Source organism: Cydia pomonella, chromosome 1 (genome assembly GCF_033807575.1).
Source record: "Cydia pomonella isolate Wapato2018A chromosome 1, ilCydPomo1, whole genome shotgun sequence".
Lineage (NCBI taxonomy): Eukaryota > Metazoa > Arthropoda > Insecta > Lepidoptera > Tortricidae > Cydia > Cydia pomonella.
This window is the reverse complement of record NC_084703.1, coordinates 13,667,802-13,695,562: the sequence shown is the minus strand read 5'-3', so window position 1 is coordinate 13,695,562 and position 27,761 is coordinate 13,667,802. Positions and strand designations below refer to the sequence as shown.

The following is a 27,761-nucleotide window of genomic DNA, read 5'->3' as shown; positions in this document are numbered from 1 at the left end:
CTGACACCAGTCAGTTTAACCAATAGTGCTTTAATAGTTATTTACGATACAAGTGCAAAAAATAGGAAATTCGCGACGAGTGGTGATAAATTAAAATACGACCGAAGGGAGTGTTTGAAATCGACACTAGATGCGAATTACTGATTCGCACGTGTATCGTACAACGACCCATATGTACTGTATATGGGTCTTTAAAGTTTCGACATATGCACAGAAAGTGCTCATTCCCGCACGCGTGCGGGAAAGTAGCACCATATGTACCTACTGTAAAATAATATGTTGTGTTCCATACCTAATAAATACTGTAATAAAATCTTACACAATTACCCATGAATAATTTGTTTTATTTAGTTAGTTTAAGGCTTCGTCACACTCCAGCGCGATGCCGGCGGGGCGTCGGCGCGGGCGCGACACCGACAGTCCGACACACCGTTGTGCCTCGTGTCACGACGTGAGGCTAACATTCGGACCTCAGCGACGCGCCTCGCTCACGCCTCGCCAGCATCGCACTCGATTGTGACGAAAAATCCTTTAGTTAAACAAACACTATGCAAAGCTGAGATGTTACTATTGCATATAGTTTATGAAAACAAACATCATTCAAATTTGACATGTTAGCCTTGCATATAAATTGTAGAAACAAAAAAGACGTAAATCTGACATGTCAGTATTGCGTATAATTTGTTAGAACAAACATCATGCGAGGTTGATAATATCAGTATTGCATATAGTTTGTTAAAACAAAAAATATGTAAGGTTTACAATGTCAATATTGCATATAAATTGTCGAAACAAACACGATGCAAATCGAACATGTCATTATTGCACATAGTTTGCAAAACAAACTTCTTGCAAGTTTGTTGTTGGGAAACTAGGAGGTTTGATCCAGGCTTGCGTCAAGTGTACATACTTGTCATCGCAAACTTGTCACAACCCTTCACTTGTGATACGTCAAACTTGTTGCAAGGCGGGTCCAAGTCTAAAATGCTATCTGGGTAGGTAAGTTGACGTTGAGTCAGTCCGCAGCTTTGCTCCTTGATAGAAAGCTGCAATTTGGAATGGATACATAAATCATGCATGGCGACAGAAGGGTAAAATAAAAACTACAAAAATATATTAGAACGAGGAAATGCCGCCAGCATCCTTGGTACAATCCCTCAAGGGCCTATTTTCTGTTTTTCTTTGTTCTCTGTTTTTTTTTCGGTACCTGTCATACAAAATCGTTTTTTTTTTTTGCTTCAAGCAAGCATCGTCTTTCAAAACGAATACCTAATGGTCTCCAGCATCCATTTTTTGATAAAGTGAATATTTTCGGAAATAATCACTCCAAAAGTCCTCCCACACCACTAACTTTTGAACCATGGGTACAAAAATATGGAAAAAAGTAAAATAAAAACACGTACAAAGCGCTGCGAAGATACTCCCTTAATGCTTGTATTGTACATGATACCTAATAATAGCCCCCGTTTAGCTTATTTTGACATAACCTCCTCTTTTGAAATCTTGAAGTCGGTTAAAAACAGTAACTACAAAACCCTACACTGAGATTAGCCTGACAAGGTCTTGGCTGTTTTTTTTATGCTGGCATTAATTGTTGGTCGAAACTGGGACTGGATCTTACTGGTGTGATAACACTGCTGATAGGTCGAATCAGTTACTCAGAACAGAACTGAACCTAGGTAGAAACAAATGAAGGAAGAACACAAAATGTACTTAATACCATTTATGAGAGCTTCAAAAGCTTGTACCTCGATACCTACCTACTCGATTACCAAGATAATTCAGAGTTAAGTATCTAGAGCAGAATTCATAATTTTCTATCCTCATCTTCAGTTTCACACTCATACCATATCTAAATCAGGAAAAATTAAAGTATAGCTTCGCTCTTTATGTATATTTGTTTTTTATGTTTCAGAAAAAAACGAAGGAAGTGACAATGACTCATCTCAAAGGTGCCAGCAATCCAACTTTTGAGGGCGATGATACGCATATGTAATAATTATAATACATAGGTCACTAGATAAGTTTTGCAATAGACACGTATGAAACAAAGAGGTCACATATATCTTTTTAGACTATATTTCCATAGACAATGTTTCTCTGGATTTAGACTTTGAAAAAGTTGGCGCGGGCTAAAGACGATTTACGTATATTTTATACTCAGATCATTCTTATATCTATGATTTTATACAACAATTTCATTACATAAAAATTTTAGATTTTTTAATAATTAAATTTAAAAAGAAAGTAAATGTTTTCCGGCCAAACATTGTCTAAGGAAATATAGTTTTTAAAAGTATAGTTTCATATTTATCTAATGCAAAACTTTTCTAGTGACCTATGTATATTCGTTGTATAGATTAATTTCATTGAGATTACAGATATGTAAGCCTCACCATTTTAGTTTTATTTTACCAATACACAAATAGGTGTAGAGATTATGAAAAAATAAATTGTGGTAAAAAACTCAGCTAATACATTCAGATTGGATTGAGATGTTGATTCATGCCACCGTAAAACCATCCAATATATACAGTAGAACGTGACTTCGCCTGGGTTTTGACACCTTTTTGAAAATTTCTCACAGATAAACGTATTTTGGCTTGTTAAGTTAAATAATCTAATTAATCTATATAGGACTATGTTCTGAGTTAACTTAAGGTCTATATTTTGCTGTAGAATGGCTACAATTGAACTCCAAAGGTAGTAGGCGAAGTATAGGCAAAATTCCTTGTCTTCGCCTCCGCCCGCAATTACCAATTACCAATGGGGCACAATAATAGAACGATAACAATGTTCTATTTGGTTATAATAAATTGAACTACTACATTTAAATCATAGTTCCACCTAAACGATATGGCACCAGCGTTAAAGTTAGATTTAGATTTTAGAAGTTAGATTTTTGCCCCCTTCCCCTCTTGGCGACGCCCATGTTTGAGGGCTTTTGAAATATAACTGGGTCGTTTTACGGCACGTCTATTGTGCATCGTAACTATTTGATTATATTCATTTGTTACGTTCTAGATCGTTCGTCCGTGCCAAGTTGACAATAGGCACTACATGAATAGATACACAATCCGTGCGCGAGTGTATTTGAACTTTTACACAATAATTAATAACTTAATAATAACGTCACAGGTACAATGACGTACGACGAAAAAAAGGGTCGTATAATTCTAATTGGCACCTGAGCGCGGGCTAGTCCAACGCTCAAAAAAACAGTGTAGGTGTGCTCTCCGAAAATGCGCCTTTGTTACGCATATCGAGGACACTTTTTAGACTGGTTTGGTAGCGTTCGATTCGCCGGCACTTAGTAACCGTATAGGGACTACACAAGAAATAGCAAATTATTTTTCATTTTGAATCATATTTCAATTACCATAGGAGTTGTAATTAAATAACCGGTTAAAGTGACCGGGCCCTTTTTTATGCAGGTAGTGGCACGCGCCGTTTTAGTTAACAATAGACAAAGGATAATCCGGTTGGGGGCCAGCTACAAATCTAACGACTATACCTAAATATAGTTTGGCTAGGGACTGTCTCATTTCAAACATAGACAATATAGATAAAGAATCACACGCTAGTACTAGCACCCACTTTCTTTACTCTTTAGTAGCACTCAAAAAAAGGAATGTTTTGTTTGTTCTTATTTATTTGCAAAGGTTTGCCAGACTGGTACGCGAATGATTAGTTTCCAATACAAATTTTGAATTTCGGCAGCGATTCTGATAGCCCAGCCTGTGCAAGTGTTAAAATAATTTCATAGAGATTTGACGTTTAAAATACTTTAGCGGCTTGCAACACTGTTTGTTGCATAGACATGGCATAGACAAAAGATGGATGTCATATAAGTCAAATTAGTTAAATGTCAAACATTTTCACATCGACTTTACTTTTCGTATGACTTTTTTAAAATTGGGAAATCATAAAATAAAACTGAACTCTTTTGCTTCTAACGACAAATGCGAAGATCTGTTGTGATGTGTTCTTTCGTATACATTTCCAAGATTGTTTCTAGTCTATTGTAATAAATGACAGGGGTTTTAGAAGTAATTAACACCCCACCACCATGGGGTGTGGAGTGAAAATGTGGCTATGAAGAAATTGTGTAAATAGATAAGAGAGACTATGATGTTTGACTGTAAAGGGATTTTAAGCTCATTAAGAGCCCAAATACTATAATTACAATATGTATAGCTAAAGGAGTCAGAAAAACAATGAGATTTCATAGAAGGTGTGGTGACAGAGTCACACTTCTAAATGACAACACTACAGCTGTAAGGAATTTTGTTGAGTTCAATCATGGCTTGATACTTAGCGCAGAACCCTTGAAGGATGATGTTATGTTTGAAGTGTGTATTGATAGGAAGGTAAGTGCATCTTTTTTTGAGTTCTTGTTTTTGTGTCTTTGTGTTCACCTACATGTGCAATCAGTGGTCAGTATTTTGTATGTTTACTGATAATAATATATTGAGCTACTGTATAATGCCCTAGCATACTTACAAATATATGATAAATTTAAAATGAATACACTGAACTAGTCTGAAATTAGAAACAAAGGAAATGTGGAAAAATCATTGATTTGGGTTTTCCTTCTATCTAAGCATTCTTTCTGGGCATTATGATATTTTGCGTGAGTGCTTCATGTAAATTTTATAAATTCTGAATTTGACCATATCATGAGCAAGTTACAAACAAAATAGCAATATATTTTATACATGCAATAAGGATGTGTTTGGAACCTATTTTCTATACAAAAATAATATTCCAAATTAGTACTGGGAGGATACACTCAGTACATTAGAAACTAACCTTCATGATCAGACATTGGATTCTAGGAGGCAATATTTAACAACAGATTTAGAGATTTAAATTATCATAATCTAATGATTATGATCTTTCCTAATATTAGTAATCAGCCCCAACCCCCCACTCCTCATTTGTAACTCTATGTTATTTGTAAATATTATTTTGGGGTTGATGATAAACTTTTCACAATGCATATGATCGCTAGGCTAGAAAAAAAGATGAGTGAGCTATCTAAAATCCCTTGAAAATAAAGAAGGAAATTGATTCATTATTTTGTTTCATGTTGCAATAAAATTATATTTTTACAAACAAAACTTGGACCAATCACTAGTATATGAGACAAGTATTGATAACTGAGTTTACCAATATAGGAACTCCCTGTCATTTGATTTTGCCTCCTAGAATCTAATGTCTGCCCATGATATATATATTTACATAGTGTTTTTTTAAAGTCCTTTTATTTCAAGAGTGGATTCCTGAGCTTAAATTAGGTAACTTTCTCAAAGAAACCAGTACTCTAATCAACTGAGTTGATTACCAGTTTCTGGAGATAATTAATGATTTATTTTTATCTGATAAGGCTTTTACCAGCATGTACACTTGCTTTAAAGTCTGCTTACATATTTATTATTATGAGTTTATACATTTGCTACTAAACGCAAGTCCTATCTTGGATGATGAGTATTTGAAATTTCATTAGTCATTAGTTACAAAAATTAAAATTAACTATGCCTTTCAGTTTCCTTAACCTTTTGAACGCCAAGCATTGAAGTAATGTGATGTGATACCGCAATGAAGCAAAATAAAACTCCAAGAACAATAGTGATTGCAAAACAAGATGTTGATATTATTACTGGTTTCGTTTTTGACTGCTTAGAATAGAAAAATCATCACACAGGTGTTTTACAATATCATTTTAGTAAATTCTACTAAAAACCCTTAAAAGACGTATTTAAATATCAAAATGTACTTGTAACTTCCACTCAAATTTCTCAATAATGCCACATCACTACTTGGTGGTGACATCCTGCATCGGACATGGACTGCTGTCATGGGCGCTGAGAGTAGTGCAAATTATTAATAACGCTAGGGTTGGGAAAGTGTTCTAAGCAATAACTTTTAGTATCAATATATGATGGTCAAAATAAAACAACGTGGTCTTGTGAAAATGTATACAAATTATTAATAACGCTAGGGTTGGGAAAGTGTTCTAAGCACTAACTTTTAGTATCAATATATGATGGTCAAAATAAAACAATGTGGTCTTGTGAAAATGTATAATGGGGTAAACAGAGTAAATGAGATCCCATAAGAATAGATATAGGACAATTAGGTTTTTAATAAGCTCAAATTAAATTAATAATAATTCAATATTGCAAATTCATTTTAATTATCTACTGCCGTGCTAACAGTAAATGCCGTAATCACACGTGAAAACGCATGCATTTTTTATCTTGTTCTATAATTACCCAGAGGTGTGCAAATCTGTTGTCCATTATTATTACCTACTAATTAGCGAACTGCAGTATCGTTACTACAAAATAAATGCATAAGGGGTTACAGTATAAGAAAAGGTCATGCAGTACCGTCTTTCAAACCAAGTTGTTTAATTTTTAAGCACAAGAACAAGAACTGTAACAGCACAAGTAGCTGGTTTTTTTTTGCAAAAACAACTCCCCTTATAAAATGTATGGGATTAAGCCATATCGAGTTAATGAGATTATTGATGGCGCTAGCGTGCGAAACTATTTCTATTAAAAGATTGTTACTCAATATAATAATATTATTCCTGCATGACCCGGTCACATCACTAGGCGACGACAAGTCACGCTTTTGGCGTGGCTAGCTATGCTATTTACTGTATAAGCCGTAGTATTGCTTTTTTTAACCTGCTATTCATAGTTGAATTATAATAAAGACATACAATAAAGTAAGGGCAAAATATAATAAAGCAAATACAAACAAAGAAATATAATTATTTATTAAAGAGTTTTTGATCAATTCATTTTGGACGGCAAATGACGTCGGTGGTTTGAGTGGCACAGAATGTCGACGACGTGATTTGCCGTCTGTGGCGGTCAAAAGGTTAAATATGCTTTGCTTAGCCATACCCCGAAGTTAACGGAGTCAAAAAAAAGCACTGTGTATATATATTACTGTTATTTGTTGAGCAGGTCAATGTGTGGAATGGAAGCCTTGAAATTGGAGTTACCACCCTGGACCCGGAGTTCATGGAACTGCCCGCAACAGCTACAAAATTGAGAAATACAGCTTGGGTATGACTTGGTTTTACATTATTTATAAATAATTTGCCAGTTTATTATGTTAGTCCTTGAAATAAACCTACCTTTAGCTACACAAACTGGAGTTGTGTTATTAACTTTCTTTGTTTGATACCTTTTACTTGTCCAATGCATGACATATTGCTATACTACAATAAAATTATACTATGTAGATTTTCATTCTGTAATTGTATGCTTGATGTGAGTGGTAAAAATGAGAAAAAACATATTGAAACTTGGTTCTTCCGATTCGATAAAATTTATAGAATATCAAAATGACTGTGATTTTCCTCTAAAAGTATTTTCCATAGAATTTGGGGTAGAAGGGGGGGGGGGGGGTTTGGGGATTATTAAAATTAATAATAAAATGAATAATTAAAAATTGTAATAACTTTATATGTACTAAACTTTAAAGTAATTTCAACATGTTAACTGTTGAAGGCATTTTTTCGCCAAGTACCTCGGTGAATACCAGTCCTTGGGCGTTATTCATCCAATTGTGTAATGCACACACAGTTTTGACAATAGAATCTGATTTGTTTAGGCTGGATATGCATGCGAAATCCATCTTTTGAATTATCATTCAAATGGTGGAGTGGCAATTCTTGCATTCAACCAACTGTTTGCTTCGTTTACGTATATATTCCAGAATTTAAATCAAATAGCTTTTAATATGCAAGAATATCACTTTAGGTTTAGACTCAACAATTTTTTTGCCTCAATTTTATTGTATGGAATGTGCAAGAAAGTGGTATAATGTAAATGGGCCTTTACTAAGTAAAACATTTCATAAAATTCTAGTGTTAAAGATTCGATGATTAATTAATCAGGAATATTTAATGTAAAATTTTGCTTAAGTAAATGCAAGTGTCTTAAGAAATATGATATGAGATAGAAAGATAAAATACAGTCAATAAAAAAATATTATTAAATAACATTACAAAGTAATTGATCATATTTAATCTATGTAGATACTCCCAAAATGAATCAATAATTCATTAAATCATAAAATAACAAATCAGGTCACCAATTGCCCTCTGTACTTTTTTGGCTACCTTAATACAATAAGTATATAATCTAGATGATAAGTACCCAAATGTATTTTATAGGGTCATTTTATTTTAGAGCAAAAAAGTAAAATTGACAGATTTAGTCCTTGAAATTGTACACCTTTTGTTACGTAGTATCTAAATAACAAGTATTGGTTTCTATTAGCAGGTCTTCTTATCTTGCCTTTTAATAATGAGGTCGCAAGTTAAGTCTAATACAAAATTACCATTTTTAGCAGTCCACACTTTACAAAATATACAAATAAGATCGATAAATCAGTGCTTTACGCGCGTTTACCTAAAAATCGATCAGAAAAAAAATCATTACTAATTAAGTGATTCTGTTTTCAAAAAAAAATGTTTTATTAAAATGAAAGGTAACAAGACGTATTAATAGAAACCAGTACTTGTTATTTCTAATACACAAAAGGTGTACAATTTCATTGACATTTCTAAAATCGATAACGGCTTCTTCTGTCATACACATTAAAATTGATATATTTAAAAATAAAATAGGTATCAAACTTATTATTATTTAATTGCTTTCCATGTAACAGATAATGTCTGGCAGCTCAATTGTGAAGGATGGTGTGACACTTGTTAATTCCTATGGTCCCGAACTAGACACACTCAGCGAAGGAGACTGTGTTGGTGTCATGAAAACAGCCAAGGTAAAATTGGTGGTCTTGTTGTAACACATTGTTAATAGTATTAAATTTTTATGAATACATGATATGATCATGAAAATACGTTAAATTTGCTCATTTGTATAATTGAACTTCAAATTGTATTTTGTTACAGGGGGAGTTATTGTTTTATGTGAATAGTCGATGCCTTGGTGTGGCAGCTAAAGACCTGCCTAGCAAATTGTTTGCCGTCATAGATTTATATGGACAGTGTGTTCAAGCTTCTATCACTCATGTACATGGCATGAGGCCCATTATGGAAACCAGTATTGATCAGGTATATAATTTTTATTGGTTTACAATCAAAAATCTTATCAATTTTCTTTGTGGGGACATCAAATTCAAACTCAGAGGAGAACGACACGATTACAGCAAGGGGCCAAAATCTGTGTTAGGTGCAGTCGCTTTTATGCTATTGTCAACGATATGGTCCGCGATTTGCGGTTACAGTAAAAATGCGACTGCATCTACATACAGTCTTATACATTCACGTCCCTAGCTTCGCCGTGACGATAAAATCGTATTGTTTTACCTTAGACGACCCAAAGTGTAAAAGTAAAAAAGAGCACAAAGGGTTAGTTGAATTTAAAATCAATTTCAACTTATGATGACAATGGCTCTCAGCATGTTTGAAAAAATGTATGCTTAACTGTTGGTTTCTGTGTAGTAATTACTTAATCACTTATTAATAACTTAGTTCGACTATGGAACATATCAAATTATTCTTATATAACTATATTTTACCCTAGCATATATAAAGTATAAAGTGAAATTAATGTCATATACTTACAAAAAAAAACCCAACTTTCCAGTGGCTAAGGCTGGAATCGAATTCGTCTTCAGCTTACGCGGCTAACGCCTTTGGACCTTTAGGCCACCTGGCCACACCGCCCCGGCTGGACCGTATTTCAGTTTATAATAGGGTTGTTTCCAATTTTTTTCAAACGCTCGTATTACGTTAACGAAAAGTTGCCCTAAAATTCAACTTTTATACTAAAAACGGCTTTAAATATGTTAAATTAACAAAATATATTTTTACAGATGCTTTCGCGCTCAAAACGCTTTTTGAAAATTGTGTGACGTCACAGTTTACGGTTTGACACATAACTACATACGCACGTAGAAGATACGAACTGTCAACTGACATTTGTCATTTGTTGTTTATCGTCTAACTGTCAACAGTGTCAATCCGAGAGTTGTGATGTCATCAGAATCTTCAATGACGTTTCGAGCTTGGTCACGTGACGTGTGCCAAAAGATATTTTAAATTCAATATTTACAAAAATATGGTCATTACAGGTCCCCTAAAAGTAGTTTAACATGTTCTTATAATCCAAAAGAATTTATTGGGATACAATTCTGCCCTAAATAAGATTTTTAGATGGAAACAACCCTATTGAATACCTTTTCTTGCAGTTGGAAGAGGACCCCAACAATGATGACACTTTAAGAACAAGTGACATGGATGTCGTGCCTCTACCTCCTAACCTGTTGCAACCTAAGCCGTCTCAAGATGTTTATGTCCCGATGACCTCTGAGGGTGCCTGTGCTCTGGGTAATTCACTTTCATAGATGTGTGTTATTACCAGCTCAATGTATACAAAACTAAATGGTGTTTTCTTTACAGTAGCACAGGATCGTTTAAGGTTTCACCCAAGATGTGGGATACTTGTAAAATTATCAGCTAATAATAAGTAAGTGTAATTACATTTTTTTTTTATGGTTTTTATTTGTCATTCTAAGTAATAGTTTATTCTATGGCGGTACCTTATGTTTTTATCAAAAAATAGCTTCTGCTTTATAATGTCAGATATAATACATGAGAATTGTTAAATACGGGTGAATCAACTTTTCCTTGCCATACTAACGGTCACATCACTTTTTATAACCCTGGTTTAATTGTATGGCATTTAAAATAACTAAACATACATTTTTATGGCATTTGTAAACCCTTTACATTAGTAGAACATAGTGTAACGTTTCATGTGGCAAACTATGCTGCTGTTGTCGCCTGGCTAACGGGACAAAATAACAAAAAAAAGTTGGTCCGCCCATATACAAACATTGTTTGGTTGCACTTCAGATCAGCAGAAAGGGCTAGGCCTTTGGATGACTACAACAATGGCGTAGTGATGACGCACCGCCCGCTGTATGACAACGAACTGTTTGAGATACGCATCGACAGGCTAGTCGACAAATGGAGTGGTAGCATTGAGGTAACAAACTAGTCAAACTATTCATATATTACTCATATGTCTACTCTACAGTCCTGCACCAAACTAATAGTTCACTGGTAAAGAATGCCTTAAGGCGTTAAGTCCGCTAGTTTTACTCTTTTTCTTGTTAAGGATGTATTTCAGGTGTAGTACTAAAGGTACTATGATTTTACGGGTGCTTTTCGGAATTACCCGAGTAAACCGTACTAAAAATAAGAAATGTTGCGTAGGTCGGCGTAACATCCCACAATCCAGCAACAATCAGATTTCCATCCACTATGACGAACATGGACTCCGGCACGATCATGATGTCGGGCTGCAAAGTGCTTATGAACGGGCACGGCATGTGCATGGAGTATGGGAACTTCAATCTCGATGAACTAAGGGTAAGTAACCATACAAGTCGGATTTATTTGTTGGCGTTTAACATTAAGTCCTTGTAATGGGATAGTTTTTTGATTAATTGTTTTTTGTACATTTATTTACAATATTCACCGATATGAAATAGTATTAATAAACTAACTATGCTAGTGACTGTTTTACAATACCTGATAAAAATATACTGAAGTTCCCAGAATTCAACAATAACATTTATATTTTAAAAGTTATATAGTGTATTATAGAATTAAGCCTGTTATAATATTACTAATTAATAAATAAATACAATTGATGAACAGGAAGGAGATACCGTTGGTATGATGAGAAAGAGCACTGGCAAACTGCACTACTTTATCAACGGCGTGGACCAAGGCATAGCCACAGATAAAGTGGAACAACAAGTCTGGGGAGTTGTTGATCTCTATGGCATGACTGTAAAGGTATGTAGCAAAAGCAACTCCTAGTTTGGTACCAAAACGCTTATTATTTTCGTAGTCGACATCTAGCGTCAAGTAGCGGAATTATCAGTACTGCTACTTGACAATAGATGTCTCGAGTGTCGCGACTGACGGAAATTGTGCTTCTCAACAATTTACAACTAATATTATAAGCAGAAAAAGTTGAAAATAGAGTTCCGGTTAATCCAGTTGTAATATTAGCTGAAAATTTTTGAGAACTTGACTTTTCGTTCGTCGCAACACCTATTGTCAAATAGCGGTACTAATAATTCCGCTACTCGATGCTAGATGTCGACTACGAAAATTATAAGTGTTTTGGTACCAAAACCGATGGATGGAGTGAGCACTCTATGTACTTTTTTCTCTATGGTATTAGGCCAAGAAATTAATGCTCAAAAAAACTGATGGCGGGAAATGAAAACCGACTTTTTTACTAACTTGCGGAAGTTCTTATAAAATCTTAAAACCTTATATTAATGGTAAAATGCGCTGGTTCATTGATAGTTCTTTATTCGTTGGAAACAAGAAGAAGAATAATGCACAATATCAGAATGTAAAAAAGAACATAAATCAATAATACTTATAAACTATTATTCTATTCCTTTGTGAGGAGTATACTTGAATTTGGTTCTGTTGTTTGAACGCCTCAGTACCAAGTCCATATTGATCGTATGGAAAGGATCCAAAATATTTTTCTAAAATCACTCTGTTACAGAACGGGTAATTATTTTGAACGTACTTCGTTAGCAGCGAAGCATTTTTGTGTTCCTTCCCAAGGAACTTGCTTAGAAATGATTTTACAAATATTACTTAAATTAACATTAGAACTTGCCGTTAGGTGTACGTACACTCATAACAGTATAGCGTAAAATAACTATAAGCAAGTTAAGTTGCAATCATTATAATATTTCGTTTATGCATTTCATTCCGACGAACCATTTTAAAAGGTCATATATTATGTCCCTGCAGTAACCGTAGTGTTTACGCCGTTTTATAATTCGCGCAATGAACTCAGCAAGAATTCGTTATGAAATTTCGTGTAGTTTATAACCTGATAGAGATTAACGTTACACAATAAAGAAAAATAACAGAGAAAGCATGAATACAGGTAATTATAAGATAACCAGGGCGTAAGCAACATATTTAAATAAAACATACTCTCATTAAAATAAACATACCAAAAGGCCTAAAACGTAGTTATACCTATATACCTATTTCAAATCTAACTATACATGATTGAAAGAAATTCAATAAATAATAACAGTAGGTGTATTTCTCAATGAATGTCTACCTACTAATTTTTCCTAATCTTGCGGAAGATCAAAATCGATATTTTTTGTTTATTTTGATGTTTCTGCATCCATCCACACAAGCCATGTTATTTGTTCGTGACGAAGAGATTTCCTTCGCACAATAAGAGCGCGTGGTGACGCGGGTCCGTGAGCGCGCGTGGCAACCAACTGGCTGACTTTTGTACCGTAGACGGGGCGAGTTTCGTAGGCATAAATTCGAGCTCGCGCGGAGATTTCCATAGGCCTGCTAGTAGTCCATCATTCGGACTTTGTTGTTGATTTTTGACCGACTACTTGGTTTGTAATGGGTGGCACTATCATTGGAGCCTCAAGCAAACTAACATTGTCATTGAGTTATTATTACTAGTATTAAAAAATTAATACTAGTTAATTATTACTAGTAGTAAAATAATTATATCTAGCCACACTCGGCCCAGAAAAAGGCTTTATCTCAAAAAGAATGAACTAGAAATGGAACTGTATGGTTAAGATTTAAGGTACATGTTTGCATTCAATTTTCAATGGAGATACCACTTTTTAGCTAAGCAGGCCACTACGGCTGTGGAAGAAACCGCGAGTACAACCAAGAGATGACATTTTTATCAGCATTACATTACTTATCTTTAGAAGTACTATACCATGATGGGAACTACGTAAAATTTTGAGAAAATATGATATTTATCCCTTTCCTAAATATGTATCTGGTTTTTCATAAAATTTACTAGTAGAAACTACTTCTAGATTTTGTTTCTTAAATATTAAAGGAACAAACACTCCCAGATTTACGTCTCAAATAAACCTTCTTTTATTTATCTTCATCAGGTTAGATGCAACCTAAATCTGGTCTTAATCCTGATTATAATTATTAAAACAAACAATACCATTTTATATCGGATGTGACAATACGACGTTCAACAAATGATTCCCTTTCGTATTGTACGCTTACTACATTCAATAGAAACATTGTCTTTCAATATAATTTTTGCAATTGACTGTCAAACACAATTTTTGCACAAAAAAAATTACCAGTCGCCATCCTGAAATTGACTTAAAGCACGCTTATTACGTTTTTCCAGGTCACTATAGTGGACCCGTGTGAGGACATGGACACTACCGTTTCCAACGCGCCGGTTGCGCTCAGCGCTCCCGAGCTGCCTGCTCCAAGTAAGGTTCCTTTCCACGATTTATATCAAATATTACCCAAACCGTAGTCGCTATAGTGTGCATTTATAAACTCTAAAAAATGCTTCTTCCTGTTCCTAATACAGTATGTAACTGAACGTAAAGCAATTACTCAAACCCGTTAATGTTTACGTCATACTGAGCAACTTTTTCTATGAGACCAACCCCGAAATCGTGAAAAAAAAAATCGCCTGTTTCATACATTTTGCTGGTCTGGTATTGAAACTTCCTATGGGATGTATGACCAAAACGGGTTTGAGTATTTGTTTTTTCATTTAGTTACTTAATGTATATTTAGTAATACACGGCGTATCTCGGTGATCCCGACAAATTTTATTACCACCCATTTCTGAGGCCAAAAGAAGGAAAAAATATTATATGAGTTTGGTTTTTATTAATGTATTTGTACAAAATAATGAAATGCTATTAATAAACCTGTCAGTACTATTACTACTACTACACTACTACTACTACTACTACACTACTACTACTACACTACTACTACTACTAGGAATGACACTATTAAAGTATTTCGGGTTCCTCGTTAAATACCGTGTTTGATATAGACTTAAATCTAACGGGATATGGACCGTGATCAATCGTGAAGATGGGTTTAAACTCTCAAATGTGTGGAATCCTGTGATAAAAAATAATTTGTATAAAAATCAGTGGTATCCGAACCAACACGCGTAGTGACACTGTGAGTGTAGTGTGCTTGGATAGACCAACAACGCGACCAGTGGAAACACTGGAAACGTTGAAAGCGAACGCAGCCGACGCGCACGCGTGAGGCTAGACCCAGCGCGGTCTACACAACTTTAACACCCGTCCGCTATCTTGTCGTAATATAGGGAGCTCAAAAACAATACAAAAGGTAATCACGGTCCATATCCCGGTCGATCTAAGTCTAGTGAAAATAACCGCTATTCACTAAAAACCATGTTCACTGCCGGTGAAGTGGCGGCAAGAAAGTAGTAAGTCTCTTAAATAAATATCAGTTTTATTTAATAGACAACAATAATTAATGCTGCATTCTTCATATCAACAGGCAGGATAAGACAAAGATTAGATGAAGATAGCCTTTTATTTCATACGCTGCGTGATTCGAATGTTATTATTATTAATGATGGTAAGACTGCTCATAGGCCTAAGTAAGTATCATTTTCTATATATAATTTACCTTTTCTAGAATAAACGAGTTGACACTTCAGCTTGATATTTTCATGAAAACTGTACAATCTTTTGTTGTACGTTTGTTGAAAAATATGCTGTAACTAAAGACATACGTGTCATATTGAAATCTGAGTTATTTAAATGCACCTGAAATAGATATTGGTTAGAAAATGTATGAGATTATTGTAAAATTCATGTTAACTTTTATTCCAGTGCTTTCGAATACTTCAATAACGGGATAGTGATGACGAATCGCACATTGAGGACAAACGAACTATTTCAAGTGCGTCTCGACTTGGTTATCCCTAAGTGGGCCGGAAGCATTGAAATTGGGGTCACGCAGCATTCTTCAAACGATTTATTATTTCCATACAAAATGAGCAACGCAAAGTAAGTGTTTTATTAGTAAGGAAATGATTGTTTGTCATGAAGTGTTAATAATATATTAAAAAAAAGAAACACTAACTGATCTAGAAGTAGGTAGCTCAAAACGTGGCTGGTATACCACTCTTCCAGTACATCAGGCTTATGATAGTGAATGGTTAGTATGACAAAATTTCAATTGCTTTGTTGATTTTATCAACCAAAATACTATTGTGGGAGATTTGCAAAAAAAAATACACAGGACCTGTAATTAGTATGAAGTTAATTGATCCATTGTTTTATGGCAATTTAGCCGTTTCTATTAAAATTATAGCATGAAAGTGTGTAAGCGTACGCTATAGAATTTTATGTGTATGATTAACTTAAGACTAATTAAATATCCTTAACTATGCTTATGTCCATAGATCTGGCACTTGGGCAATGACCGGAGAAGACGTAATACGAGACGGGACCACCATCATACCGCAATATGTTAGGAATCTCAACAGACTCGTGGTTAGTACTCTACTCTTATTATGGCCGAATTACTATACTACCTGCATACCAAATGACGACAGGAGTAAAACTTGTACTTCACACTTGTAGGTTTTTTGAACTCTGACTTGGGCTAATATGCTCTTGGAGTTTTAGAGCTCGTGCATGGGAAGATAACCTGGGGAATAATTACATTGTGGTACCTGAATCGACATACTTATCATTTAAACAAATAAATAAACAAATCCACAAAACAGTTCAAGCTAGAAGCAGAGCACACATTCAGGTGCCATATGTAATTTTTGAGTATTTGGTAAGATAAGTTTTCAAATTAACTAAATTACAAATGATGACTAATTTCAATCGGGAGCCAACCGGCATGTTCAGTATGGGTATTTTGTATTAACATGGCTTCGTGTGTGTCATAGGAAGGGGACACAGTGGGCGTGATGCGCAAGGACATGGGTATACTGCATTTCTTTGTGAACGGCGTGGACCAGGGGCCCGCAGCCTTCAACATCCCCGAGCATGTCTTCGGGCTCGTCGGTGGGTGCCTCTCATTACTACATCAATAAACATGAGCGCTATTCATTACACAATAGGGAATCTCTACATATCTATACTTGAAATATAATATTTGACTTTCACATATTTCTGCACTTTTAACGTTTTTTTTTGCCTTACAAGTACCTAGTTTGACTCCTCCGATATGTGATGGTTTACAAATTGAGATAGTCATGCATGAGAGTGTTCGATATACAGAAATTATACAGTACTGCTGAGATAAAAAGAGAGAGAGAGAGAGAGTGTGGTGACAATGACGTCTGAATAGCAATTACGGTCTATCAAGACCTATCATTTATTAAGTTTGAAAATAATTTTATAGAAGTGACACTTCAATTACGAGTTTTTCAATATGTGTAGCTCGTACAGTGTAGTTGTTTTTGCCTGCAGACTTGTACGGGCGAGTGGCGCAGGCGACCATAGTGGAGGCGTACACGCCGCATGCCGCGTACTCGCCGGAGTCGCCTCTCTCCACTGAGTCAAACGCTACTATTTATCCGTAAGTATTTTGTAATATCTAGTATAGGAGGTCTACAGTAGGATCTCGATATCTAATGAAATGATAAATTAGATGTCCTGCTAAGTAAGCTCACAGACTGGATCTTAAATTCTCAGAAGTCTTCATTTTCATTGCCATATTTCTTGTCTACTTCTGTTGCCTGTTCTCGCTATCATAATTAACGATTGATTCGGTACCAACATGACACGGCGGACTTTAGATACACTTTCTTCGAAAATACTTCTGTCTGAGAAGAATTGAACTAATTTTACGGTTTAAGTCACACATTTTTAGTCACTCGCGCGACATTGGTGCTTGGAAATGGAATCCTAACTCTGTGACTGAAAATACGAAAGTCACACCGTAAAATTAGCTTAATGTTTGTATGATTCATATCAGTTTAACTCTTTATAAGGCCCCAGTTATACAGATATGCTACGTGAAAGTTAAATATACTACCATCTACGGCAAAAAAAAAACGAAATCATTAAGAAAAACATGTGGTCAATATATGCACTCAGCCTGTTAGTGCACTTGAGTTTTCAGATGATCTGTTTCCAATACACCTATTCATTGACAATGACATAACATACATAAGGTGCTCTGTACAGACTGGCGTTTAATTGACTACATACGGTAAATCGAACGTTATTGTGTATCTTGTAGTGGGTAGGATTAATATACGAATATCACTGAAAAAAGTATAACCTGTAATTATAACGTCGTACAGTTATTGCAATTCACGATGGAGAGTGGATTTATCAAAATTAGACCTTATCATCATACCAATAAGAGTCTCGCCACTCGCCATTGTGAATTGCAAGAGTTATAAATTAAAATTATTAGATACAGTGACGTGTATATTTTTAATAGTATAATGGAAACAATGACGATAGCTTGCTATCCTTGACCTAGTGCATAAATTGACCACATACTATAAATTAATTAATTACACTAAAATTAAATACTGTCCGCAAAAGTATGAATGAGGAAAGAAAGCCTGATATATTTCGCTATATAATACCATTATAGTTAAATAAAAAAAGAGGATTTTCTTCTCCGTAAATGTTTATTAACTAAGTGGTTTCTAAATCGTCTCTGCCTTATAAAGGGTTAATTTTGATTAATCATGAAGAAACTTGGCGAGTAATTTATAAACATTCCATGTTCGTGCAGAGAGATGTGCTTCCACCGGTTGCACGGCCGCAACGCGCGACTGTCTCGCAGCCGGCTAACGGCGTCGCGCGCCACCGTCTACTCGGAGTTCAACGACGCCGTGCTGTTCAGCTCGCGGCCGCTGCGCGAGTGCGATATGTTCGAGCTGCGCATCGATAAGATGGTCGACTGCTGGATCGGCAGTCTGGAGATCGGTGAGCTATAACCTAATCCTCTCCGGTCCAGCTCCCACCTATCCAGTGATAGTGATGTCGCGTCAAAATTATTATTTACCTTTAAACCTTACACACTCGTGATGAACCGCATTGACATGGTGTTGTTATTGGTGGCAAAGTCACGATATTTCGACTTGTGTGGTCCGTCAAGGACTAAAGAGGCCCACTGATTAACAGTCGGCCGGACGGTATCGGCCTGTTGGTTGTTCGGAACTGTCAACTTGTTGTTCTAACTGACAGGCCGATACCGTCCGGCCCGCTATGGGCTCCTTTAGATACGATCAAGTTTTTTTACTTTTCACTACTAAACAACTATTATCCATTACTAAATAACTCATAATTTTCAGGTGTAACCGCAATCCGTCCAGACGATCTTGAGGCAAACGGAGGCGTCGGCGCCATAGCGGGCACCGCGACCGACCTCAACTGGGACACGTACATCCTGAGCGGCGCCGCCATGATGAAGGACGGCGAGTGCGTGCGCAGCGGCTACCCGCTCGACCTGGACACCCTCACCGTCGGGAGCAGAGTCGGTCAGTACCATCCACACAAGTAGTTTTTCGTTTCGCTCTAATGCTTTTGAAAGATTGGGCCACGTATACCGTATTGGGTAATTATTCACTCTACCTGGGCACTCTGGACAACCTGTACTCCTAAACAACTTAGTCCACCCTCACTACGGGCACGCAGTGCGCACGTTCGGTTTTGTTTAGAATTTGTACTTTTCTGGGGTTGATAGCAAATAGATATGTACTGAAGTGGGAGTGGACTGGGTATGTGGCTCAAAAAGACGGTTCATGGTGCAAGAGACTGGTAGAGTGGAGGCCTTGGGGAGAGTCACGCCGAGCAGAGAAGCCAAAAATGCATTGGTATGTTGATATCAACATTTCTGAGATTGAAAAGGGCTAAGAAAAAGAAGAAGAAGATGTACTGTAGACATCTTAAAAAAAACATGCTTGTTCCCAATCGAATTTAAACCGTGGAAAACCTTTTTTTTATCGACTGTATAAGATGACGTTGTTTTTTAGGCATGATGTGGCACGCGGACCGCAGCCTGCACTACTACCTGGACGGCATGGACATGGGCAAGGCGTGGTACGTGCCGCACCTCAACATCTACGCCGTCGTCGACCTCTACGGGCAGTGCACGCAGGTATGCTCGTTGCTATCAGCCGCAAGCTTACCAAGTCGTCGAAACTGACTCATGTGACGGGCCCCACAGTATATAACCATCTACCAAAAAATATAACTGATGCCCCAAGCGTAAGCAGCTTTAAACATCGCCTAAAAAGTTGGCTTATTGAGCACCCGTTTTACAATTATGACGAGTTCATAATGACCAATAAATAATTGTATGATTTACTTTGATTACTCTCTATTGAAAGTATTGACATTTTTTATTATTAGTGACATGTAAATTAGCTTTACAAATAAATGATTACGCTCCTGGCGCGTCTCTATACCCTAATTTATAATTAAATTCCATCAAATCTACCAAGAAATGTCACTGTCACAATGACCTTTTTGGTATCATAAAAAATATTATTACGAACATAATAAAACCGTTTTTGTATGGAATACAGAAATTACGTCAAAATATGTGACCGAAACCCGGTTTCGGTCACTCCATTCTCTATACCTTTAATGAAACGCTGCCAACTACATAAATGAAGGGTTTTTGTTAAATGTGTCGCCTATACTTCGACTCTTAGATTTATGTTATGTTAGTTATGTATATAAGTAAATATTTATTCACTATACCTACAAAATTACGCACTTAATCTTTGAGCACTTATAATTTATACAATACAAGCTTTACTCAGTTGGGGACTAGAGTATTTTTAAAACATGCTGGTTACGCTGGGTGATGTGGCATCTCCATACAATTTATAATCTTAAAATGCTAAATCTCGCAAAATTGTATTTAGATGACATCTGTTCTTTTCTGATTACCCTTTCTGTTTGAAAAATACTATAAGTAACAGACGTCAGATGCCGAATGAAGTGACAACTTGACTTGACAAGTGAGTGTCATGGCCGGCATAAATCTATCATGGTAACCATAACAACGTATTACACTATCCTGAAGTTGTCGTTTTCGAATTCACGTTTTAAGGTATAGTAATAATACTAACAATACACTCTTAAGACGATAATGTTATTGTATTAAAACGGAATACCAAATGTTGTTTAGACCTGAAGTATTGCCATTTCAAAACGAACATTTCTACCTCAAAATAGTTTAAATTCAATATTAATTTTTAGGACTGTTTTTTTTAATAAGTCTAATTATTTGAACTTAGCATTTAAATGTTGTATTTCAAATTAGTAGTAAATTATTTATTTACGTGCATTCTTTCGCCAATAATATATTTACTATTTATGGAACGTTTCATTTTACTGGCAACACAGTGGTAGATTTGATGGAATATAATTAAGAATCAGGGTATAAAAGTATTTACAGTACATATGGGGCTACTTTATATAGCACTAGTGCGAGAAGTAGCATATTATGTTACTGTGTCGAACATTTAAAGGGCCATATGTACTGTAAAACGTTGTACGATACATGTGCGAATAGGTAATTCGCAACTCGTGTCGATTTAAAACACTCCCTTCGGTCGTGTTTTAATTTATCGCCACTCGTTTCGATTTTCCTATTTTTCGCACTTGTATCGTAATGTACTATTAAACGCTTCCATACATGATAATAATAAGGATATATTGGTAACAGCAGAATTCTTTGTTATCTAAAGCGTGAAGGCTAAGAGTGTATATTTGCATAATTCAAGTGAATTTATACAAACTCTGCCGTAACTTACTTACAACAATATGATCCAATTATTACAAATAAACTTTTAATATACTATGTTGCTCTCAGATGTTATCATTTTAGTCTTCAATCGCCCACTGCTGAGCATAGAGCTCTTCGTGTACCTCCGCCACTTATCTTACATGTTAAGTATTTATTTATTCAACATGACGCAGGTTACAATTCTGCAAAATGAAGAAAGAGCTTTCAACTACAATGGTTGCACCAATTCCGATAACTCACTGCTGAGCAATTCAAGAGCATTGTCATCGCCCCCGCCGCCATATTGGTATGTTTATAAGTTTATAGTTGATCTGGAGAAATATTATTAAGGTTCGTCCAGGTCTGGCGAATGTACCGCTATTGCAGCATTCTAGAACTATCTGTGAGTGGCTTGCTAACTACTCGCGAGCATTTCGTAGTAGGATATGTGGACACGAAGGCCTCGTTCGCCGGATTTGGTCGCACCTATGTACAGCTAAAGAACGTAAACAATAGATTCATGGCAGCTAAATATCTTTAATCCAAATGAGTACCAAATATGTAGGATTATCACCAGTATTGCCGTGGTATAATGATCGAAGCGCACCATTAATAGATACATATATAGTATAATTCAAATATGAATATTCGTTCAAATATTTCTTATGCATTTCAGCCTGAGATTTGTAAGTAAGTTTATTATACCTGTTATCAAGCATTATATTGTGAAACATATGTTTGTCTATCTATAATTTTATGTTCGATGCATTATCATTTCAAACGTTTTAAACTCTAACCAGGGTAACTGTTAACCAAAGAGAATTTGAAATAGAGGTGGATTCTCAAAGAAAGTTTTGTAGCCACAGTAAATTTACTGTCATCTTTTGACACATGATTAAAACTGACACATAATTAAAACATTTAGGTATCAAGGCTGTAAACACACACTTGTCGCGTGTCATCGGGAACCGAAGGTTGACATATGAGGAATTTTCGACGATCTTAGCCCAAGTCGAGGCTTTACTCAACTCAAGGCCACTCACTCCTCTCAGCACCGACCCCAACGACCGGCCTTGACACCGGGTCATTTTCTCACCGCGGAACCCTTATCGGTCATGCCTGAGGAAGACCTCAGATGTTCGGATTAGCCCTCTCCAACGCTGGAAGTTGCTTCAGGAGATACACCAGGACTTCTGGAACAAATGGTCGAAGGAGTCTATGCATACTCTCCAGCAGCGGATGAAGTGGCATGACACATCCTAACGTCCAAGTTGGCGCACTTGTGCTTGTTGTGAACGAGCAGACGAGCCCAATGAAGTGGCCCCTTAAATTATTGTATGTTTCGTCTAGTTGTCTCTCTTGCTCTTACATATTCGAGTGATAAAGGAAGATTTGCGTTATATTTTTAAAAAGTTCTCGATTATTTCCCGCTAAAAACGTTATATCAACATATTAACGCCAAATCATTGACGATCATAATGTAAATTCATATAGATTAACATAAGAATAATTTATACTGTAATTTATCGTTATGAAAATAAATAAATCTAAATCTAAATTATTAAACACGGAATAAGATTCTTAAGCAATAACTAGATAAGTAAATGTATTTATGGAGTACCATAATTGGCAGCACGAAAATAAATCTAAGTTTCTATGTTACTTAAAAATCAAACTCAAATACATACTTGTTTTGTCTCTCTGCAGGAAAATTGTGTATGTAAAAGTGAAACATTTGAGATTGCGTCGAAATTCAAAGCAACGTTCCCTTCATTTGTCATATAAAGCAGGATAAAATGGCAAGCATCAGGGACTCTTTTTTATAGGAATTTCACTGCTTGCCAAGCCGATAGATAGATAGATTTTATTCGAAATTAATTCTTAAATGCTGTATTAAAGATTTTTATCCGATAGGTAGGGCAAACCGATACTTAGATTATTATTAGACATAAGTGCTATGTAATTTTATAGTTATCTAGGTTCAGACTCGTATCTAGGTATTATTCGTTATTTAGGTCATACAAACCTTATACAAAGAATAAGAAAATAAAGTAGACTTATTCATTGGTCCATAATTATAGCCAATCCCAAGTGAATCACGGCAAGGATTGGCAAAAAACAGCGAGATAGAAAATCTCGATCGTGATTGGTCGGTCAATTTCCCGTAGAGAATTCGATTACGCTCAGTTGTACTATGAAAAACGCTTATTTAGGCTATTATTTCAGTAATCCTATTAATTAGGTTAATAAATGTTATACATACGAGTATAAGAAATTCCCTCGATTCTTCATGGAACCCATCATCAGACCTTTTCCTTGACACAAATGTTCCTAAAAACCTTGGTATTTGAAACTTACTCGCTACAAACTTAACAAAGAAGACAAATGACGCGCGTGGAAGACTTCCGTTTCTGATCAACATCAGCAGTTCCACTTCACCAAATGTACTTACTTACACAGTTATTTGAAACAGTACATAGGTACTCCATTTTGATGCCACCAGCTAGGATCTTCAATGGCCTCAGTGTCTGATGAACAACTTAATAATGCTGAAAGTAATAATAATTATAAAAAGATGGGGAAGAGCGACCTTACGTACCCGAGTGCTCCTGGGGAGTTCCGTTACGCACAAGGAGGGTGGGTGGAGTCGTTAGAGGTATAAGCTGGCACAGTGGCTGCTCGTAGCCACAGGGTAGAAAACGCTGAGCCGCTCACACCGGTGTTGCCCTTGAGTCATCCTAGATGTCGCTTTTTGTGGGGGCCGGTCTTGTAGGGGCGAGTCACCGTCTGCCGGAAATAATTTTTTAATTAGGCAGGTGTTCGGTTTTTTACCCCATAGCCCAATATATAGTCCATCGCTTTCACCCAATAGCCCAGTTCATTTTAGATGCGATCAAGTCTCAAATAGTCCTTACACCCTGGCGAGTGCTGCCTCTGCGTGCGTCCCATGACACGGGTAAGAGCAACATCCGCTCGGTGTACCCTTTACATTTCATTAAAGTGTCAAAATGGCCTCGACGTGTTGGCTTCGGCTCCGCGCACGGTTCGGAACATTATTGTTCCGTGATGGGAAGGAAATCAAAATTCTTTTTGCCTTTAACTAAGCCGTCCTGAATATAATTCTGTGGTACTGAGTCGATATCGTACCTTCATAACGCTATTCTTAACCTCCTAAAATATAATTTGATGTGCAGGAGTTTCTCGGAGTACTGCGGCGACAACATCTGCATAATGCACGACTACTCCTTTGCGCGCCGGCTCTCGCCCGACCCTACCGCCGCGCTGGTCTTCAGCGCCGCCCACCTGGCTGTCGGCGAGATATTCGAGGTACCTCACAACTCACAACAGCTTATAGCCGTCGACAACAACACTTCATAGTTAGCAAGGTTTCATTGATTTTATAACATGCGATAAGTCTAAGGAAACATCGTGCTCCGAGTTACAGATAAAGAAGATGGCGCCGTATGTTTTGTGGTACAGTCAGCATCAAAAGTAGCGGATCAAATAACGTTTCATAAGTATCTACTATTCTGTAACAGGTTAACAAAAAGTGATGTCTTTAATATTTTAGAAATTTATCTGTATTTGTAAAAGTTATCTGGAATATCAGATACTTTTGACACGTTGTTTCATCCGCTACTTTTGATGCTGACTGTACTAGCTATAAGTAACGAATTGTCAGTCAGCTTTTGACAGTTAGAGTTACCGCATAACACAAGAAGCCGTATAGCACCATTTAAATACATTAACTCTTAAATACAAAACATGAATAATTTGACTTTACACGTGTACCGAGTAATACAAGAATAAATTTGTACTAAACCCTGTGGTCGATAAAACGTATCTGTTCTGATAAATGATAACCTGGAAATAACTTTGTTTGTTAATTGACCAAGCATGAAAGAAATATTAAAACCTAAATATGTTTGTTGTGCAGGTGAAGATCGTGGAGTGCAAGTCGGGGTACGCGGGCAGCTTCCGCATGGGCGTCACGGATATCAACATCCTGAATGTTCACGTGAACCGCAGCCTGCCCCCGACCGTCGCTCTGCTGCCGCACTACACCGCCTACATAGACGGTAACTTACAACAAAGTAGCCTGCAAGAGACTAAACTTTGTTTTTACTAAAGCATTTTATATTTTTTTCTGCGATTAAACAATTCCAACTATTTTACAGGCAAATACATGAAGTATTCGCGTCTCAACGAGAAGGAGCATACGCTGCGCTCATTTGTGCCTTCGTTCGACTGGCTGCGGCCCGGTGACCGCGTGGGGCTCAAGAAGACCAACGACGGCCGCGTACTCGTTTACTACAACTCCGAGCTTCTCGAGACCGCCTTCGAGAATGTTCCCGATGTTAGTACTATTCTTCAGATTATCAAAGTTTTACATTGAACTTAGCAGCTGTCAGCGACTTCGCCCGGGTTACACCAAAGAGAATTTGAAATAGAGGTGGATTGTGAAATAAAACTGTAGCCACAGTAAATTTACTGCCATCATTCGACACTTGATTAATACTTTTAGAACGCCATTTAACTTTGATCCTTATTCTTTCACTGATATGTGTTAAATTTGTTAAATATCAAACCACCTCTATTTCCGATTCTCTTTGGTTACACTTACATCCAAACGAGTATTTAACCAAACATTAACCCCCTTATTCATAAACGTCTTCTAAAGTTACGAAGCCGCTAATAATCGTTTGTCCCTTTCCATCATACCAATACGTCGGAAAGGGACAAACGATTATTAGCCGCTTCGTAACTTTAGTAGAAGTATATGATTTTTATGAATGAGGGGGTAAATATACATATATATTTCTTGTTCGACTTCAGATATTATCTATTACCAAAATATATTTCCACTCATTTATTATCTACTACATTACACATGTAACTTTAAAGGTTCGTATACCGTTAGCGCTTGTGGTTATCTATTTCATTTGTATCATTTTTTTCTAAAACATTTAAAAACTTCAAAAAAAATTACAGAAAGTATACGTGGTGATGGAAATATTCGGTCATGTGACAAAGATCCAAGCTGTCTCCAAAGGAGCTAACGTGGGAACGGCGTTGCCTCAACACACCATTCCGAACGACGAGTACGTCAAGCCGCCGTCGCTGAGCGCCGCGGCCAAGAACGCGAGCAACGCGAGCGTGGCTCACTCGGCGCAGAACAACGCTAACAACGAAACTGCGGCACAGGTACTGAAACGCCAGATAGCTCACATGTCACTAATTTTAATTAATTGCGACTGAAACCGCTTTGGTTTCATTGCATCTTAATTTCATTTTACCCATTTACCAAAATTTCTGGATCTCAAAGCGATCTTTCTTTTCCCAAAATGCCTATAATACAAAACGACGTGGTGTCATAACACGTAATCTCAAATTACCTGCATTAATGATTGCTATTTTATCCAATATCTTTAGTTCCAGTAGATTGTTAAAACAATAAACGTTTTAAAAATGGACTTCAGATATAGCTAAACTTAACATACCTATTTAAAAAAGAAGCCCGTGGGTAATTCGGCATTTGACGAAAGAAACTTTAACCTTCAGGTATTTTGAGACTTGGGCGATATATTATTCATATAGTCGTTAGTCGTTATGATATTTGGCCATTTTAAAAAGAACAATTTGATGTTAAGGCGTTTTGGGACTAAGTTGCTTAGAACTTATAAAAATAAAGTGCTTTTAAAATGTCAAGATTTTGTTACAAAAATAATTGATAATGTAATTGGTAACTAGGCCCAAGTGGAAGTGACGGAAGACACGAATGAAGAGTCAATCCACTCGAACGAGATAGTGTCGTCAAACGTGGATTTTCTGGCCGGCGCGCTGGCCGTCAGCAACGACACGCTGACCGTGCCCACGGAGACGTCCAACCTCACCGTGGTGAGCGCTGACTCGCGCCGCCGCCGGAACCCGTTGCCCTACACCTTCCATTACGTGCACGGGAAGAATATTAAGCTCTGTAGCTCAGGTAAAACGTCACATAATGAGCGATGTTATTTGTTATAATTTTAGACTAAAACAAACGAACATATTTAATGTCAGTAACGCGGTGTATCGCGGTTAAATTTCATTATTTTACCATTAATCCGACTTTTCATGAAAATTAACTAAC

The 27,761-nt window shown here is 36.5% G+C and overlaps 2 protein-coding genes across 6 annotated transcripts in view; both read left to right on the top strand.

Annotated features, from left to right (window-relative positions):
• The window catches only part of LOC133515901 (facilitated trehalose transporter Tret1-like), a 55,136-nt gene extending 52,741 nt beyond the window's left edge, over positions 1 to 2,395 (top strand). For all 3 annotated transcript variants that reach the window (XM_061848537.1, XM_061848555.1, XM_061848548.1), the window contains one exon: positions 1,916 to 2,395. In XM_061848537.1, coding sequence (XP_061704521.1) covers positions 1,916 to 1,996 — 81 coding nt within the window. In that variant the 3' untranslated portion in view covers positions 1,997 to 2,395. The remainder of the gene's footprint in view (positions 1 to 1,915) is intronic.
• A 1,291-nt stretch (positions 2,396 to 3,686) lies between these two features.
• LOC133515816 (neuralized-like protein 4) overlaps positions 3,687 to 27,761 on the top strand; it is a 38,236-nt gene continuing 14,161 nt past the window's right edge. Inside the window, exons 1-24 of one of the 3 annotated variants that reach the window (XM_061848425.1) lie at positions 3,687 to 4,370; positions 6,984 to 7,085; positions 8,698 to 8,811; positions 8,942 to 9,103; positions 10,243 to 10,381; positions 10,454 to 10,520; positions 10,910 to 11,042; positions 11,273 to 11,428; positions 11,720 to 11,860; positions 14,247 to 14,334; positions 15,401 to 15,503; positions 15,739 to 15,915; positions 16,314 to 16,404; positions 16,812 to 16,929; positions 17,338 to 17,446; positions 18,623 to 18,816; positions 19,185 to 19,370; positions 19,866 to 19,990; positions 21,826 to 21,938; positions 24,826 to 24,958; positions 25,569 to 25,710; positions 25,810 to 25,988; positions 26,624 to 26,836; positions 27,383 to 27,617. In XM_061848425.1, coding sequence (XP_061704409.1) covers positions 4,218 to 4,370; positions 6,984 to 7,085; positions 8,698 to 8,811; positions 8,942 to 9,103; positions 10,243 to 10,381; positions 10,454 to 10,520; positions 10,910 to 11,042; positions 11,273 to 11,428; positions 11,720 to 11,860; positions 14,247 to 14,334; positions 15,401 to 15,503; positions 15,739 to 15,915; positions 16,314 to 16,404; positions 16,812 to 16,929; positions 17,338 to 17,446; positions 18,623 to 18,816; positions 19,185 to 19,370; positions 19,866 to 19,990; positions 21,826 to 21,938; positions 24,826 to 24,958; positions 25,569 to 25,710; positions 25,810 to 25,988; positions 26,624 to 26,836; positions 27,383 to 27,617 — 3,373 coding nt within the window. In that variant the 5' untranslated portion in view covers positions 3,687 to 4,217. The remainder of the gene's footprint in view (positions 4,371 to 6,983; positions 7,086 to 8,697; positions 8,812 to 8,941; positions 9,104 to 10,242; positions 10,382 to 10,453; positions 10,521 to 10,909; positions 11,043 to 11,272; positions 11,429 to 11,719; positions 11,861 to 14,246; positions 14,335 to 15,400; positions 15,504 to 15,738; positions 15,916 to 16,313; positions 16,405 to 16,811; positions 16,930 to 17,337; positions 17,447 to 18,622; positions 18,817 to 19,184; positions 19,371 to 19,865; positions 19,991 to 21,825; positions 21,939 to 24,825; positions 24,959 to 25,568; positions 25,711 to 25,809; positions 25,989 to 26,623; positions 26,837 to 27,382; positions 27,618 to 27,761) is intronic. The other 2 variants (XM_061848421.1, XM_061848415.1) reach the window with 2 other exon arrangements.